Here is a 16,142-nt window from a genome sequence, read left to right as displayed (position 1 = left end):
GGGTCCGGTCGTGGGGCCTGAACTCTGGGCCTGGGCACTGTCCCTCAGCTCTTCAGCTCAAGGCTAGCGCTCTACCACTTGAGCCACAATACCACTTCCGGCTTTTTTCTTTTTGCTTATGTGGTGCTGAGGAATTGAACCCAGGGCCTCATGCATGCAAGGCAAGCGCTCTACCACTAAGCCATCTTCCCAGCCCCTTCTGGATGTCTGTTTTATGGGTAATTGGAGTTGAGTCTCATGGAGGGATGGTGGTGGGGGGGAGGAGGGAAAGTAGAAAAACAAAGGAAGGGGTAACAAGTTTAACAAGAAATGTACTTATTAGCTTACTTATATAACTGTAACCTCTCTGTACATCACCTTGACAATAAAAAAAAAATCTAAAAGAAAAAAAGCCTCATGGATTTTTCCTATCTGGCCTTGCTTATAACTGAGATCCTCAGATCTTAGCTTCCTAAGTAGCTAGAATTACAGGTATGAGTCATCAAGGCCTGGCTATTGCGTATTGAGCTTTTGTTTTGTGTAATCTAATTTATATGTTACTCTTTCTAAAACATTCAACTACCTTGCAAGGAGGCATTTTTATCTGCCTTTTCTGTAAAAGGATGACAAGCTAAATAAGCTGCCTGAAAATTATGGTAATAAATGGCAATGCAATGAAATGAACCAAAGCCTAAGCCTGTATTCTTTTCATGTAGTCAGTGTATGTTTCAGGTGTTAGCCAAAACTAGGAATGCTATACATCAGGCTTTTGTGTCTTATTTATAATCCTTTATGTAGTTCTGTGTATGTGATTATATTTATACATATATATAAATAAATCCTAATATATTTTATGTATTTTTTTGCTTATGTGATGCTGAGGAATCGAACCCAGGGTCTCATGCATGCAAGGCAAGTGTTCTACCACTGAGCCACATTTCCAGCCCCTATATTTTATATTTTTAAAACATGTATCAGAGGCTGGGTATACAGCTCAGTGTTCACCTGCCTTGCATATACCAGGCCGTGGTAGCAATCCTCAGAAAGGGACTGAGGGGGGAATGGCCCAACATGGAGTTAAAGCAAAATAAGTATTTTACCTTAAGTATGCTTAATTAACAAAATGACTTCCTTAATTAGAGGGATTGAAAATACAAGAGAAGTAAATCATCAACAGTGTTACCTCATAAATAACTTCCAACAGCAACACTGCACATCATTCAACACGACAATGCCCTGCGAATATGTTTTCAAATCTACATAGTGATGAAAGTTCATTTATTACCACATATTTGAAAGTACTTAAATCTAATTCTCTATGGTATAACTGGAATAGGAGCTGAGTCAAGAAAAAGGGGAGAAGCAAAACTAGGAGAATAAAGGGCAATAAGGGATCTAGGTACCAAAATTCAATTCTGGTGCACAATTACTTTTGCTTTCTAATTCAAATTACATTTAGCTCAAGAAATAACTCTGGTTCTCCCTCAAACAACTCAAACTGTCTGCCGCTTATATTAAGATTACCAGTATACTTTGAAGAAATGCAGCATCCTTAATGATGTAAGTAAATATGGTACCTTAAGTATAAAACTTCTCTAGAATTTAATTGACTCAGTGAATACTTCTTAGAAGAGTGCACATTAACCGAACTCACCTTTAACATAAGAGAGTCTGGGGCTTCCAGAGGTGCACAGGCATCAGGGGAGCCTATCAGCTCTGCTCCATGAGTAATGATCTTTTGTCCCACAGCCAATCTCCCATTCTTTAAGAGAGCTAGGAGCGGAGGGTCTAACTGGGCCTTGACAGCATACCATCCATCTGTAAGTTCGAGCATGGCCACATTTTTGATATCTGCACCATCAGTTTTGTTGCTACAAGTTTCAGATGTACTTGAAATGATGTCAGAAACACAGAGAACCAGTGTCTTTGCAGGCGTATCATCCCTTTCCATGATCTTTTTTATGGCTGACCTTTTGCTTCTATCAATTTCCATGTCATATCTAAAAGTAAAAACCAAATGCCTACTTTAGAAACTGTGCATACAGAACTTCATTGCGAACAAAGTCACTGAAATATTGGGAATAAAAATTAATTTGTCAAAGAAATGCTGGGATGATTTAAACACTTTTATCTAGAAATGATATGTATTAAGATTTATGTTGTTAAAATATGCATACTAAGGGTAAAAATACTTTATTTGGGACTCCCAAATAATGGCTCAAATTAGCAATTCATATTCTTCTCATATTCCAAGAAGTTTTTAGGGGCTGGGGGTTTAGCCCAGAGGAAGGGCGCCCACCCGGCGCGCACAAGGCCCTGGGTTCGGTCCTCAGCCCTGGGGAAAAAAAAAACAACCAAGAAGTTTTTAAAGGGGGCAGGGAGGGAAGGGGAAATAAGGGGGCATCTGAGAGGTAATGAGAGTACATGAATTAACAGTGTGCCATGGGAGCTGTAATTGACCACTGGCTTCTACATCTTTTTTTTTTTTTTTGGTTTCAGTACTGGTGCTTGAACTCAGGGCCTTGAGCTCTTGCTACATTTTTTCATTCAAGGCTGATGAACCACACCTCTACTTTTGGCTTTTTGCTGGTAATTGCAGATAAAAACTTTGCAGGGGGAGAGGGGAGTATGGGAAGGGATGGGAAGGGGAAACAAAGAGGAGGCAACAATGCTTGATAAGAAATGTACTCGTTATCTTGCCCATGTAATTGTAACGCCTCTGTACCGTATTCTCACAATAAAAAAAACAAAAAAAAAAAAACCAAAAAGCCTTGCAGGTTTGTCTGGCGGATGTTAACCTTTGACTCTCAGGCCTCAGCGCCTCCTAAGTAGATAGGATTATAGGGCTGAGTCACCAGCATCTGGCTTTTTACATCATCTTTCACACAAAGTTGCAGGCTACACAAGAGCCTGAATCATACAGCAATATATAATTACTGAAAGTGATGCTTTCAACTTACCTGTACTTTAGTTGAAGAAGCACCCTTTCTGGGTTTAGGCATCTATTAGCAAATTCCTTAGGAAAAGAAAATTCCATAGCTGCCAGCTTCCATATAAGCCATCTGTAATGATTATAGGCCCAAGCTCTAGAAATAAGTTTTGGATCCACACCAGGGGTGTCACACAGAGCCCTGAACAAATAAAAAGAATAATAAAAACCACATAGTATGAAACTGGATTCAACAACGATTATTACCTGTATAAAAAACTCGACTGTGCAATATCATTCAGTAAGTTTGTATGAGTGAACATATAATCCACCATATATTTATAAATGTAGTTTTGAAACATAACATAGAGCATACAAATAAAGTATTAAATTATTTAATGATGTAGCATATGAATGAAAACTCCATTTAAGAAAAGCCAAAATAATAATTTCAACTCATAGAGGTGTTTCTGGAAAATGAGTCAATAATTTTATTTTAGATTATTTTCTTACTTTTCAGCAATACTGGGATTTGAATTCACAGCCTTGCCCTTGCTTAGCTTGGCTCTACTACTTGAGCTACATCTTCAGCAGTGTTTTTTGTTTTTTCAATTTTCTGGTTATTTTGGAAATGGCATCTAGTGTACTTTTCTGCCCAGGATTTCCTAGAATCACCATCTTCCATATCTCAGCCTATTGAGTAGCTAGGATTACAGCCACCAGAACCCAGCTTTATTTTCTTATTAAAGAATAGTTTTTAGAAATTACACAAGAGGGGCTGGGAAGGTGGCTCAGTGGTAGAGAGCTTGCCTTGTATGCATAAGGCCCTGGGTTCCATTCCTCAGCACCACATAAGCAGAAAAAGCCTAAAGTGGTGCTGTGGCTCCAGTGGTAGAGTGCTAGCCTTGAGTTGAAGAGCTGAAGGACAACGCTCAGGCACAGAGTTCAGGCCCCATGACTGACAGAAAAAAAAAGAAATTATACAAGAATGAACTGCTATGTGTGTGTGTGTGTGTGGGTGGGGTGGGGGGGAGATGGGAAGGGGAAACAAAGGAGGAGGTAACAATGCTTGATAAGAAATGTACTCATGCCGGGTGCTGGTGGCTCACGCCTGTAATCCTAGCTACTCAGGAGGCTGAGATCTGAGGATCGAGGTTCAAAGCCAGCCCGGGCAGGAAAGTCCGTGAAATTATTATCTCCAATAAACCACCAGAAAACCGGAAGTGGCACTGTAGCTCAGGTGGTAGAGCGCTCGCCTTGAGCTGAAGAACTGAGGGACAGCATCCAAGCCCAGAGTTCAAGCCCCACAACCAAAAAAAAAAAAAGTACGCATTGTCTTGCTCATGTAATTGTATTATAACAATAATAAAAATGTACAATACAAATATGTATTGTAACAATAATAAAAAAAAGAATGATCTGCTATATTTCTGGTGTTTTCTTTGATACCATTCCCTCTCTTCTTAAATTTCTAATTCTGCCACATTTCTTGTTTTTATGCTTAGTATTAACAGGAATAATCAAAAGAGAACCTGAATTCCGTTCCTCCTCTACACCTATAGTACCTATATCTTTACATTTGGCACCTCCCTTATTTGTGTACTAGCTCCCATACTGTTATGTAATCAAGATCATATACTTAGAACATGCCTCTGCAAATGTATCATTAATATTTCCCTCTTTACTGGACAGTATCCATCAACATTAAAAGGGAGTTTTCTTTGCTACATTAAAATACACAAGTAAACTAATGCCTTTTAATACACCTCCTCTGAGTATCATTTCTTTGTCAGTTTAAATAACTTCTCCAAACTTCATGTTGAAACTTAACCCTGATATTATGAAGAGGCAAGGTATACTGGTCTATCCTTGAAGGGGATAATGGGACCCTGTTTCTTTTGCATTCTGGCCAGGAGGTAAGGGGTTTTCCTCCATCACTCCCATCATTATGTGGTGCCTTGTCTCAGACTCAAAAACTAAGAGCCCACCAATCAATCATAAACTGAAACCTTTAAAATGGGAAACATTTTCTCTAAATTGATTATCTCTGGGTTTTGTTACAGAAATAGAAAGATACATAAGATATATAACTAGCTCATACATCACATCACCAATTTTTCTTTCTGTATCTGGCAAAATTTACCAGCACATTTTCTTTTTCTTTTTTTTGTAAAGCATACAAACAAGTCAGAAATACCACCTTTTGTTCCTACTTTGGCTTCTAAATACTTTCCCTTTCTCTACCTTTCTGCTTGGCAATTCCTGAAAAGGCAACTGTATTCATTGTTTCTAACTCCTCTTCTTCAATTGCCATTTAACTGTACTCTAATCAGACTTTCACTCTACCAATCTAATGAATTATTTTTTACTAAAACTTGAATAACCTCTACAGTGGTAAAGGCAGTGGGTCAGTTCTCATTCTTCACCTTATCAATTTTCTCCAACAGCAACTGTCATAGCCAGGTATTTTCTATTCCTGAAATTTGATCATGTGCATGCAATAAATACACTATGCTTTTTTGCATTTATTTCTAACTTTTTTGGTCATTCTCAGTCTGTCAGTCTCTCCCTCTCTCTTTCCTTTTAAATTTTAAGACAGATGCTTGGTATGTAGTCCAGGCTGGCCTCAAACTCAAATCCTGCCTAAGTTTCCCAAACACTGGATTTCAGGCATGTGCCACCATGTCTGGTATCATTCTCTTTTTCATGGCTTTAAGTTCCATCTATATGCTGACAACTCTTGAACTTCTCTCATACTCCAAAACTGTTTACCTACATGTCTACTATCACATCTCAAGTTTCAAATATTCAAAGATGAGCTCTCAATTTCCCTTCCATCTTTTGCTCTTCTCAGTCTGGTAGTTACATGGCAACTCTGTTCTTTCAGCCATTTTGAAAAAGTAATCTTTGGGGGCACTGTTATCCTCTTCTCATACTCTAGATACAATTCTTAAACAAATTTTGATGGTGCCACCTTCCAAAAACACTCAGAATCAAACTGCATTTTACCAACTGCCAAGCCAAGTCCCATCAACCATCTCACATTTTGATTATAACAGCTTCCTAGACTCTCAGTTTCTACCCTTGTTCCTATTTCTACAGGCCAAGGTCCAAGGCAGTCACAGTTGTTTTTGAAAATAAGTCTGACCACATCACATTCTTAAACTTTCTAATGGTTTACTCAGAATAAAAAAAATTGCTACTTGGGCCGGGAAGGTGGCTCAGTGGTAAGAGAGCTTGCCTCATATACATGAGGCCCTGGGTTCCATTCCTCAGCACCACATAAGCAAAAAAAGCTGGAGGTGGTGCTGTGGCTCAAGTGGTAGAGCGCTAGCCTTGAGCTGAAGAGCTGAGGGACAGCACCCAGGCCCAGAGTTCAGGCCCTATGACCGACTAAATAAATAAATAATAACTACTTAAGGAATAAATGTCAAGTTTCTCAGGAATATCTCTGAGGTCCCATCTTTCTGCCTCTCCTCTTCCAACCATTCATGTTTCTTTCTGCTTTAAACTTCCCTCCTTTTTTTTGGCGTTGCCAAGGATCAAACCCAGGGCCACATGCATATTGGCAAGCACTGTAGCACTGAGCTACACTCCCATATCACCTAGTTCTCCTGTCTTCTTCCCACTGCACTCCAACTATACTAATTTCCTTCTTTTTTTTGATTACTTCAAGTATGCTTCCTCCACCAAAGCCTCCTATGTGTTCCCTGACTGTCCTGTCATAACTTTCATTAACACCTCCAGGCCATTTACAAAACGTCACTGACTCAGGGATGCTTTTGGGATGATGCACGAATAGTAATTTCCCTTACTCTACCACTTTTCTAACTTTTAACATGCAATTTATTTATTTAAAAATCTTTCTGTCTTCTATCGCCTCTAAAATATAAGACTCAATAGGACAGAGATCTTTTTGCTTTGCTTTATTATCTATCCTAGTTCTCAGAATAGTACCTGTACATAGAAGGTGCTCAACAAATATTTGTTGAATGATCAAAAGACAATAGCTAGGTGCCAATGGCTCATGCTTATACTCCCAGCTACTTAGGAGGTTGAGATCTAAGGATTACAGTTTGAAGCCAGCTTGGGCAGGAAAGTCCATGAAACTATTATGTACAATAAACTACCAGAAAAGTTGGAAGTGGAACTGTGGCTCAAATGATAGTGCGCTTTAAGCTCAGGGATAGCTTTCAGGCTCCAAGTTCAAGCCCCAGGACCAACACCAAAATAAAGTAACAAAATAAAAAAATAATAAAACAACAAAAACACTCCAAAAAGTTTCTTGAAAATTCAGGAAAAGTTTTACTATGGTCCCAAAACTATTAATTTTGGAAAGACATTAAATTTGGAAAGAGATTTTCAAGAGGAAAGGTACTGGAGAAAGGATTGACATTAATATGTGGTAATATATCCTGACAGAGAGAAAAATTGTGTTTGTGTAAACAATAGAATCAAATGTGGTAATATACTTTCTATACTGTAATAGAATCAAATGTGGTAATATACTTTCCATCCTGTTAATGTTTTGGAGTACTGAGATTTTCTAGTTATTTTTATAACTAATATTTAATTTGTTAAATTTTAGGGTTTTTTTTTTTTTTTTGCTGGTCATGGAGCCTGAACTCTGGGTCTGGGCACTGTCCCTCAGCTCTTCAGCTCAAGGCTAGTGCTCTACCACTGGAGCCACAGCGCCACTTCCGGCTTTTTCTGTTTATGTGGTGCTGAGGAATTGAACCCAGGGCCTCATGCTTGCAAGGCATGCACTCTACTGAGCTACCTTCCCAGCCCAAATTTTCGTTTTATTTTTATTTATTAAAATATCAGTATGTGCTGGTCTTAGGGCCTGAACTCAGAGCCTAAGTGCTATCCCTGATCTTTTTTGCCTAAGGCTGGTGCTCTACCCATTGAATCACACCTTTATTTCTGGCTTTCTGGTAGATAATTGGAGATAAGAGCCTCAGAGAATTTCCTGCCTAGGCTGGCTTTGAACTGCAGTCATCAGACCTTAACTCTCCTACTCAACAGCTAGGATTATGACAGGTGTGAGCCACTGGTGCCTGGCATAGTTATATTTTACATTTACTAAATCTACAATATAAATGAGTAAGACATATTCTTGGGTCTACCATAGGCCAATTTAAATTTAACTTTCCCCATCAGTTTTTTTTTGTAAGTGCATAGGAACAATAAAAACACATTCATAATCATTGTCTAAAATAATATGAAGCATAAAATTTCATAATTATGCTAAAAAATTAAGATTTCTTGCCTGTAGTCCTAGCTACTTGGGAGGCTGAGATCTGAGACTTATGCTTTGAAGCCAGCCCAGGCAGTAAGCTTGAAGTGGAGCTGTGGCTCATGTGGTAGAATGCTAACCTTGAGCAAAATAGCTCAGGGACAGTGCCCAGGGGGGCGCACACACAAATTTTAACCAACTTTTTAATTCAGGAGCCATAATGAAAAAGAAACAAAAGGCAATTGTGAAGACAGGGAGGACAGAAAATGTAAAAGTTAACATAAAACCTCCTTTTACATACAGTACCTATAAAATTCTTCTTTTCCAGCCTTTCCATCCTCAGACGGTATGAGCCATCCCCCATCAGCCAACTGAATTCCTTTTCCAGAATGTAAATCTTCCTTACTAAAATAATCCTCAGTGTGAAACTGAAAAGACTCAGCATTTTTGCTGTTTATTTTTATACAATGCTTCGAAACGCCATACATATAAAGCTGAAGAAATACAAAATTTAATGAGTCAAATACATAAAGTTGTAGAATAAAAACAATTAAGCTGAAAGTAACCTTTTAAAACTTTGCATTTAAATACTAAATTGTTAACAATAAAAATATTTAGGTGGGCAGGGATAAGAGATGAAACTTGGGGTAAGGTGAAGGAAGGGGTGACACTGTCCAAAAAATTAAGTGTACGCATTACCTGACTTACAAAATACAACACCTTAATATTAAAAAATATTTACTACTATAGGGATATAATTCAGTGGCAGATTATGTGCTTAGCCTGAGCAAAGCCCTGGATCTGGTATGTGAAACACACATATGCACACACATACTCAAGAAAAAATTTGTATAATAAAAGCTAAAGAGCTGGGTGCCGGAGGCTCATGTCTGTAATCCTAGCTATCAGAAGCTGAGATCTGAGGATCTCGGTTCAAAGCCAGTCCAGACAGAAAAGTCCATGAGTCTGTTATCTCTAATTAACCACCAGAAAACCAGAAGTGGTGCTGTGGCTCAAAGTATTAGAGCACTAGCTTTGAGCCGAAAAGCTCAGGGAGAGCAGCTAGGCCCAGATTTCAAGCATCACAATGAAAAAAAAAAAAAGCTAAATAATTTCGAATGTATTGCACTCTTTATTCCTTCTTGCTAAATCTGCAAAAGGGAGATACTGGGTTTAAAAAGAAAAAAATCCATTTGAAGCTAGACTGGGCAGACAATCCTGGTTAATTTCCAATTAACCAGCAAAAAAACAGGCAATGTGGATTATCTAGTAGAGCACCAGCCTTGAATGAAAAAGAGCAGGAGGCCCTGAGTTCAAGACCCAGTACAGGGTGGCATGTGTTCATGTGAGAATGCACACTTACACAATGAAGACTACTAAGTTCAAAATAGAAAGGAGAAACAAGGGAAAAGCTTGTGTGTTTTTACATGGGCCTAGTCAATCCTCATGTTGAACCCAACGTATCCTTTTCTTTGTGCAGTGCTTAACTCTGGAGGCAGATCCTTGCTTTGGAATTATGGCCCTCCTGGTTCTAATTGGTGACTAAATTAAATAATGTACAAAATCATGTTGTCTTTTCTTTTGGGGAGTTATGAGGATTAAGCAAGATATGACTGATGCATGTAAAGGGTTAAGAGTGTGTAGCATGCAGAAAAGCCTTAATAAATTTTAGTTGTTAAAGTTACTATGTTTTCCAACTTTCCATTGAGAAAAATTCTTCCTATGTAGTAGTGGCTTAACCAGAGTCATTTAAAAAAGATTTTTTTTTTTTTTTTTTGCCAGTCCTGGGGCTTGAACTCAAGAGCCTGGGCACTGTCCCTGAGCTTCTTTTGCTCAAGGCTAGCACTCTACCACTTGAGCCACAGTGCCACTTCTAGCTTTTTCTATGTGGGACTGAGGAATGGAACCCAGGACTTCATACATGTTAGGTAAGCACTCTACCATTAAGCCACCTTCCCAGCCCAGAGTCATTTTTTTTTTTTTTTGGTCCGGTCGTGGGGCTTGAACTCTGGGCCTGGGCACTGTCCCCCAGCTCTTCAGCTCAAGGCTAGCGCTCTACCACTTGAGCCACAGCACCACTTCCAGCTTTTTTCTTTTTGCTTATGTGGTGCTGAGGAATCGAACCCAGGGCCTCGAGCATGCAAGGCAAGCGCTCTACCACTGAGCCACCTTCCCAGCCCCCAAAAAACCTCCAGAGTCATTTTTTTAAAACAATAGAAAGCTTGGGATATCAATCATTTGTCCTTTACTTTGAGATGACTATTCTCTTCTGCCTAGTTGAAAGCCCTTACAGTATGAGAGGGAAAAACAAAAGAGATTACATTTGCAAGGTAAGGCAAAGGAAAGGGAACCTGCTACTGCAGGCTGATTTTATTCATTCACACTGGCAAGTTGTTCATTCTTTAAACACAATTTGGAGATCCCAATTAATAACAAAAAGTTTCCTTTTGCTACAAAAGCTACTAGCATTGCAGACAAATGGGTACCTGCTTATGAGAATATGCAGAGGGAATTTGGTTTCCTACAGCTTCTTTCAGAGAGATTCGAGGCAGGGTGGATGTTTTTGCAAGATACAGACTGCCTGGTTGTGGAAAGATACGTTGCCTTTCTTTGTTCATAATTCGTGCAGACTGATTATCTCTGGCATTCTGAAGGCTTGTAATTAAATCTGTTAAACAATAATTTGCAAAAAATAAAAACACAAAAAGAATGTCAATTTTAAAAGCACAGCCTACTTTATAAAATTATGTATTTCAACTTGGTCTGTTTATATGCAGAGAAAAAGGAAGTCACTATCCTTTTTAAGTTTTTAGAGATGAAATAATTTCAACTATATAAAGAATTATTTTTTGCTGTGTTTTGTCAGTCATGGGACTAGAACTCTGGGCCTGGGGCTGTCCCTCAGCATTTCAGCTCAAGGCTAGTGCTTACCACTTGAGCCCAATGCCACTTCTGGTTTTCTGGTGGTTAATTGGAGATTAGTCTCATGGCCTTTCCTGACCAGGCTGGCTCTGAACCACGATCCTCAGATCTCAGCCTCCTTAGTAGCTAGGATTACAGGTGTGAGCCACTGGTGCCTAGCATAAATGTATTATTTGTATCCCCATTTTGGAAGAAAATTAGTAGTACCATTAAAAAAAAGTATACTCTAATAATAGCAGTCCTGGGATGTATGTCACATAGCTTTCTAAATTTGTTTAGTTTTTGAGACAGAGTCCCATTATGTAGCTGACTCTAGCATTGTTTATTTATTTTTCTCAGTCACAGGGCTTGAACTCTGGGCCTGGGCACTGTCTCTCAGCTCTCCATCTCAAGGCTGGCGTTCTACCACTTGAGCCATAACACCACTTCTGGCTTTTTCTGTTTATATGGTGCAGAGGAATCAAACCCAGGGCCTCATGCATGCTAGGCAATCACTCTAACACAGCCACTTTCCCAGCCACCCTTCCCAACTTTTAAAGAAATTCTAGGGGTTAGGAAGGTGGCTTAGTAGTAGAGTGTTTGCTATCATGCATGAAGACCTGGGTTTAATTCCTTAGTACCAAATGCCAGAAGTTGCACTGTGGTATAGTCTAGGACTGGCAGCAAAAAAAAGAAAGAAAGAGGGCTGGGAAGGTGGCTCAGTGGTAGAGTGCTTGCCTTGCATGCAGGAGGCCTGGGTTCGATTCCTCAGCACCACATAAGCAAAAAGAAAAAACCCGGAAGTGGTGCTGTGGCTCAAGTGGTAGAGCGCTAGCCTTGAGCTGAAGAGCTGAGGGACAGTGCCCAGGCCCAGAGTTCAGGCCCACGACTGGACCCAAAAAAAAAAAAAAAAAAAAAAGAAAGAAAGAAAAGAGAGAGAGAGAGAGAGAGAAAGGAAGAAGAAATTCTACAAGTAGTTATATTTGAAAAGATAATATTAAGACTAATTTGAACCTAATCCTTGAATTTAGAAAACCTGAAACATAAGAAAAGGTTCTGTGGGCTGAAGTATATGCTAGCTTAACTCAAGTGTAAGGTGTCAGCACTGTAAAAAGAAATTTAAAAAAAACTTGGGATATTATTTAGTAAGAGAAATATCTAACCAAATGATAAAACTGTCACACAAATTATTATGCAATACCTAAAGGTTCTTTACACTTTGTGAAAATCATAGTTGCTTCTTGACAGGAGCTGTCTTTGCTAAACTGATGAATCTCACTGTTAATGTTTTTGCAATCACTGGAACCACATTCCTCTATTTTTCTTTGTTTTTGTTTTTCTTCTTCAAAATTAGTTTGCTTGCTAACATGATGTTCATCTTTGTGAAGATGTGATTTCACTTTGAAAGGTGGGACAAAGACTTTGGCCAATTTGCCTATAGTAACTGATTGTCTCATAGTTTCATTTCTTGTATTGGGAATTTTATGAACCAACTGTCCTGAATCTGGTAAATTGCTTGAAGATTTTTCCAGGTGTCTGTCAAGATGAGGTTTAGACAGAAATCCTTTATCAGGTGCAGTAACATTTGGATTCTGCATTTCTTGCCGTTCTTTAGTTGTGCTACATTAGGAAGAGAGTAAGTCTGATTATTTACTGGCACATGTACATAATATTTGGGAATATATATATATATATTTTTTTTTTTGGTAGACCCTCAAATGCTTAATGGCAATTTTATTCTGGTAATTACTTTGTACTTGTCACAATTGCAACTGTAAAACAATACCAACTCTTTCCATATTCATCCCAGCATCTGACAACATACAACAGAAGGAACCTGCCCAACATGAACTGTCTGAGTGTGTGGACTCTCCAGTTCTACCATAGTATTCCTACTTCCTTTACTAGAGAAACACCTATCCTTCCTCTTCTGTATGGCTACCACCTTCTCTGGAACTATCAGCCCCACTTAAGAACTCAGTCCCCTTGGGAGCCTTACTCTGTCAGCCATTATCCTACTTTCTTTCCTTCACCTGTATATTCATCTTTTAGTTCTAAAAGTCTTACCCTTAAAACATTTTTATTGCCAGGTGCTGGTGGCTCACGGCTATAATCCTAGCTGCTCAGGAGGCTGAGATTTGAGGATGGCCGTTCAAAGCCAGCTGTGGCAGGAAAGTCCGTGAGACTCTTATCTCCAATTAACCACTAGAAAACCAGAAGTGGTGCTGTGGCTCAAGTGGTAGAGTGCTAGCCTTGAGCTGAAGAGCAGAGGGACAGCACACAGGCCCAGAGTTCAAGTTCCAGGACTGACAAGAACAAAACAAAACAAAAAAAACCAAACCCACAAAAAACTGTTTTGTTGGCTGGGAATGTGAGTCTAGCATGCATGAAACCCCAGGTTCAATTCCTCAGTACCACATAAACAGAAAAAGCCAGAAGTGGTACTATGGCTTAAGTGGTAGAACACTAGCCTTGAGCAAAAAGAAGCTCAGGGACAATGCCTAGACCCTAAGTTCAAAGCCCAGGATTGGCAAAAACCAAAAACCCAGTTTTGCTTATCAGCTTTATCTCTTCCTTAAGCTAATACTCATTGTAACCTACCCTTTATGTTCAATCTTCTTAAAGAAAGTATTTATATCAAGCTATTTTCTTCTTCTTTTTTTTTCTTTTTGCTAGAACTAGGGTTTGAACTGATGGCTGCATGCTCAAACAGCTTGCTTGCTTGGCCGGCATGATAACACTTTTAGCCACATATCCAGCTTAGCTTTTTTGCTGTTTATTTTAGAGATGGAGACTTTTCTGCCTTGAACTGTGAATTTCTAGGTTTCAGCCTTCTATTAGCTAGGATTATAGCGCCTGACTATACTAGCTGTTTTTATTTCTTTTACTTCCTCATTTCCATGCCGTGAACTCTCCTTTTGCCTAGTATTGACAGAAATTGGTCTCAATAAAGTTGCTAAAGATCTCCCACTATGGAAAATGATGATTTAGCTTTGTTACTACCATCACCACAGTATAATACGCATACTCCATCCTTTTCTCTCATGTTTCTCCCCAGCTTCCCAAAGTATATAGACAATTTGTAACATTTATGTTATGGAAGGAGGGAACTTCTTACAACTGCAAAAAAGCACATTTTAGGTATATTTTACAGATAAATGTGTTTTATTATTATAAAATATATAGTCTCCCTCTCTTCCCTCCTCCTAACATCCCAGTCCTGGGGCTTAAACTAAGGGCCTGGTCTAATGAACTTTCCTTCCTAAGCTGGTTTTGAACTATGATCCTCACATCTCAGCCTTCTCATTAGGTACAACTGATTATGGGCGTGAGCCACTGCTATATGTATATTTCCTATCTTACAACTTTTGCCATCTGTTGAGACAGTTTTTTAGATCTGTTAATGTTCAATGATCTTTAAACAGGATATAATAAAGTGCAAAGAAGAATGCCTAGTACAGAAAAAAAGCCCAGTAAATATTAACTGTTAATATCATCACTGTTATTTTCAACTTTACACTGTGAGAAATTGTAGCTTAGATAGTAATGGCTTGGCTTAACTAGATGCTTCTAAAACTGTAAAAGCATTTAGAAAGTATAGGGTTATTAGGGTTACTGACACTTTAAATTCAAGGTGACTACTTCCTCACTTATCTATATAACTATATATACATACATTTCCTCATATTTGGATATTTTCCTATATATATGAATGTATATTTTTTAAAAGTTCCCTTTAAAAAAATTGTCATAGTGCTGTACAGAGGGATTACAGTTACATACATAAGGTAGTGAGTACATTTCTTGTCAAACTTGTTACCCCCTCTTTCATTTTTTTCCCACTTTCCTTCCACCCCCCCCCCACAAAAAAGAAAAGTGAAGGAAGGGGCATGACCAATATGCATTGTATTCATAAACTGCTTTGCCGAGAGACAATTCCTTCATACAATTACATAAAGATAGTAAAAAAAGATGCATTGTACTCATAAACTAGAAGTTGAATGGTTAAAAGTAAAATAATTAAAAAGTAAAAAATAAAAATAAAAAGAACCCTTCTTCCTAAATAGTGTTTAAGTTGTTTTCATTAGTTATTCTTGGCTGTTTTATTTTTGTTTTTTCTGATGCCAATCTATATTCTGTTCATATTTAAGACTAGGAAGGGGCTGGGAAGGTGGCTCCGTGGTAGAGCGCTTGCCTAGCATGCATGAGGCCCTGGGTTTGATGCCTCAGCACCACATAAGCAGAAAAAGCCGGAAGTGGCTCTGTGGCTCAAGTGGTAGAGTGCTAGCCTTGAGCTGAAGAGCTGAGGGACCAGAGTTCAGGCCCCACAACCGACAAGAAAAAAAAAAAAAGACTAGGAAGTCAAAAGATTGTTTGGAAGTTCTTGCTATAAAGATGGGACTTGGGCTAGGAATATGGTTTAGTGGTAGAGTGCTTGCCTAGCATGCATGAAGCCCTAGGTTCAATTCCTCAGTACCATATAAATAGATGAAGTGGGAAGTGATGTGTGGTAATCTTGAGCAAAAGAAGCTAAGGGACAGTGCCCAGGTCCTGAGTTCAAGCCTCAGGACTGGCAAAAAATAAAAATAAATAAATAAAGATGGCATTTGCTGATTGTCAGCTATGCTGTAGACTAACCAGAAGTCCTCAAGAACCAAAGTTTAGCTACTACCATTCCAGAAGTTGAGTGGGAAGGAAGAGGACTTGAGGGGAATGTTGTTCCTCAACATTGAAAGAATATATATTAAATTATTCTCTTGCCTTTGGTGCACGACTTCTGCCTTCCTTTTTATCTCGTTTGTTCTCCAATAAAGAAGCTCTGTATAGCCTGTCTGAAGCACAAACCACTAGTGTTGCTCGAGTGAGCCAAAGATTGTTTTATAGCTCACTAAGAAAAAGAATGGGTTTATAACTGTTTCATAAACCTATTATCAACTGATCTTCTGATTTTTGGCTCCCTTTTTCACCACTCATTTCTTTTTTTTCTTTTTTTTTTGTCGGACGTGGGGCTTGAACTCTGGGCCTGGGCACTGTCCCTCAGCTCTTCAGCTCAAGGCGAGCGCTCTACCACTTGAGCTACAGCGCCACTTCCGG

The 16,142-nt window shown here is 38.9% G+C and overlaps 1 protein-coding gene across 1 annotated transcript in view; it reads right to left on the bottom strand.

The window, feature by feature from the left end:
- Positions 1-16,142, bottom strand: part of Brca2 (breast cancer 2, early onset) — a 76,401-nt gene that overhangs the window by 15,698 nt on the left and 44,561 nt on the right. Inside the window, 6 exon segments of the mRNA XM_013027268.1 lie at positions 563-623; positions 1,634-1,979; positions 2,940-3,110; positions 8,454-8,641; positions 10,634-10,815; positions 12,250-12,668. Coding sequence (XP_012882722.1) covers positions 563-623; positions 1,634-1,979; positions 2,940-3,110; positions 8,454-8,641; positions 10,634-10,815; positions 12,250-12,668 — 1,367 coding nt within the window.

Source organism: Dipodomys ordii, unplaced genomic scaffold (assembly GCF_000151885.1).
Source record: "Dipodomys ordii isolate 6190 unplaced genomic scaffold, Dord_2.0 Scaffold102, whole genome shotgun sequence".
In the NCBI taxonomy this organism is placed as follows: domain Eukaryota; kingdom Metazoa; phylum Chordata; class Mammalia; order Rodentia; family Heteromyidae; genus Dipodomys; species Dipodomys ordii.
The sequence above is the reverse complement of the archived record's forward strand: the minus strand, read 5'-3'. Positions and strand labels throughout refer to the sequence as shown.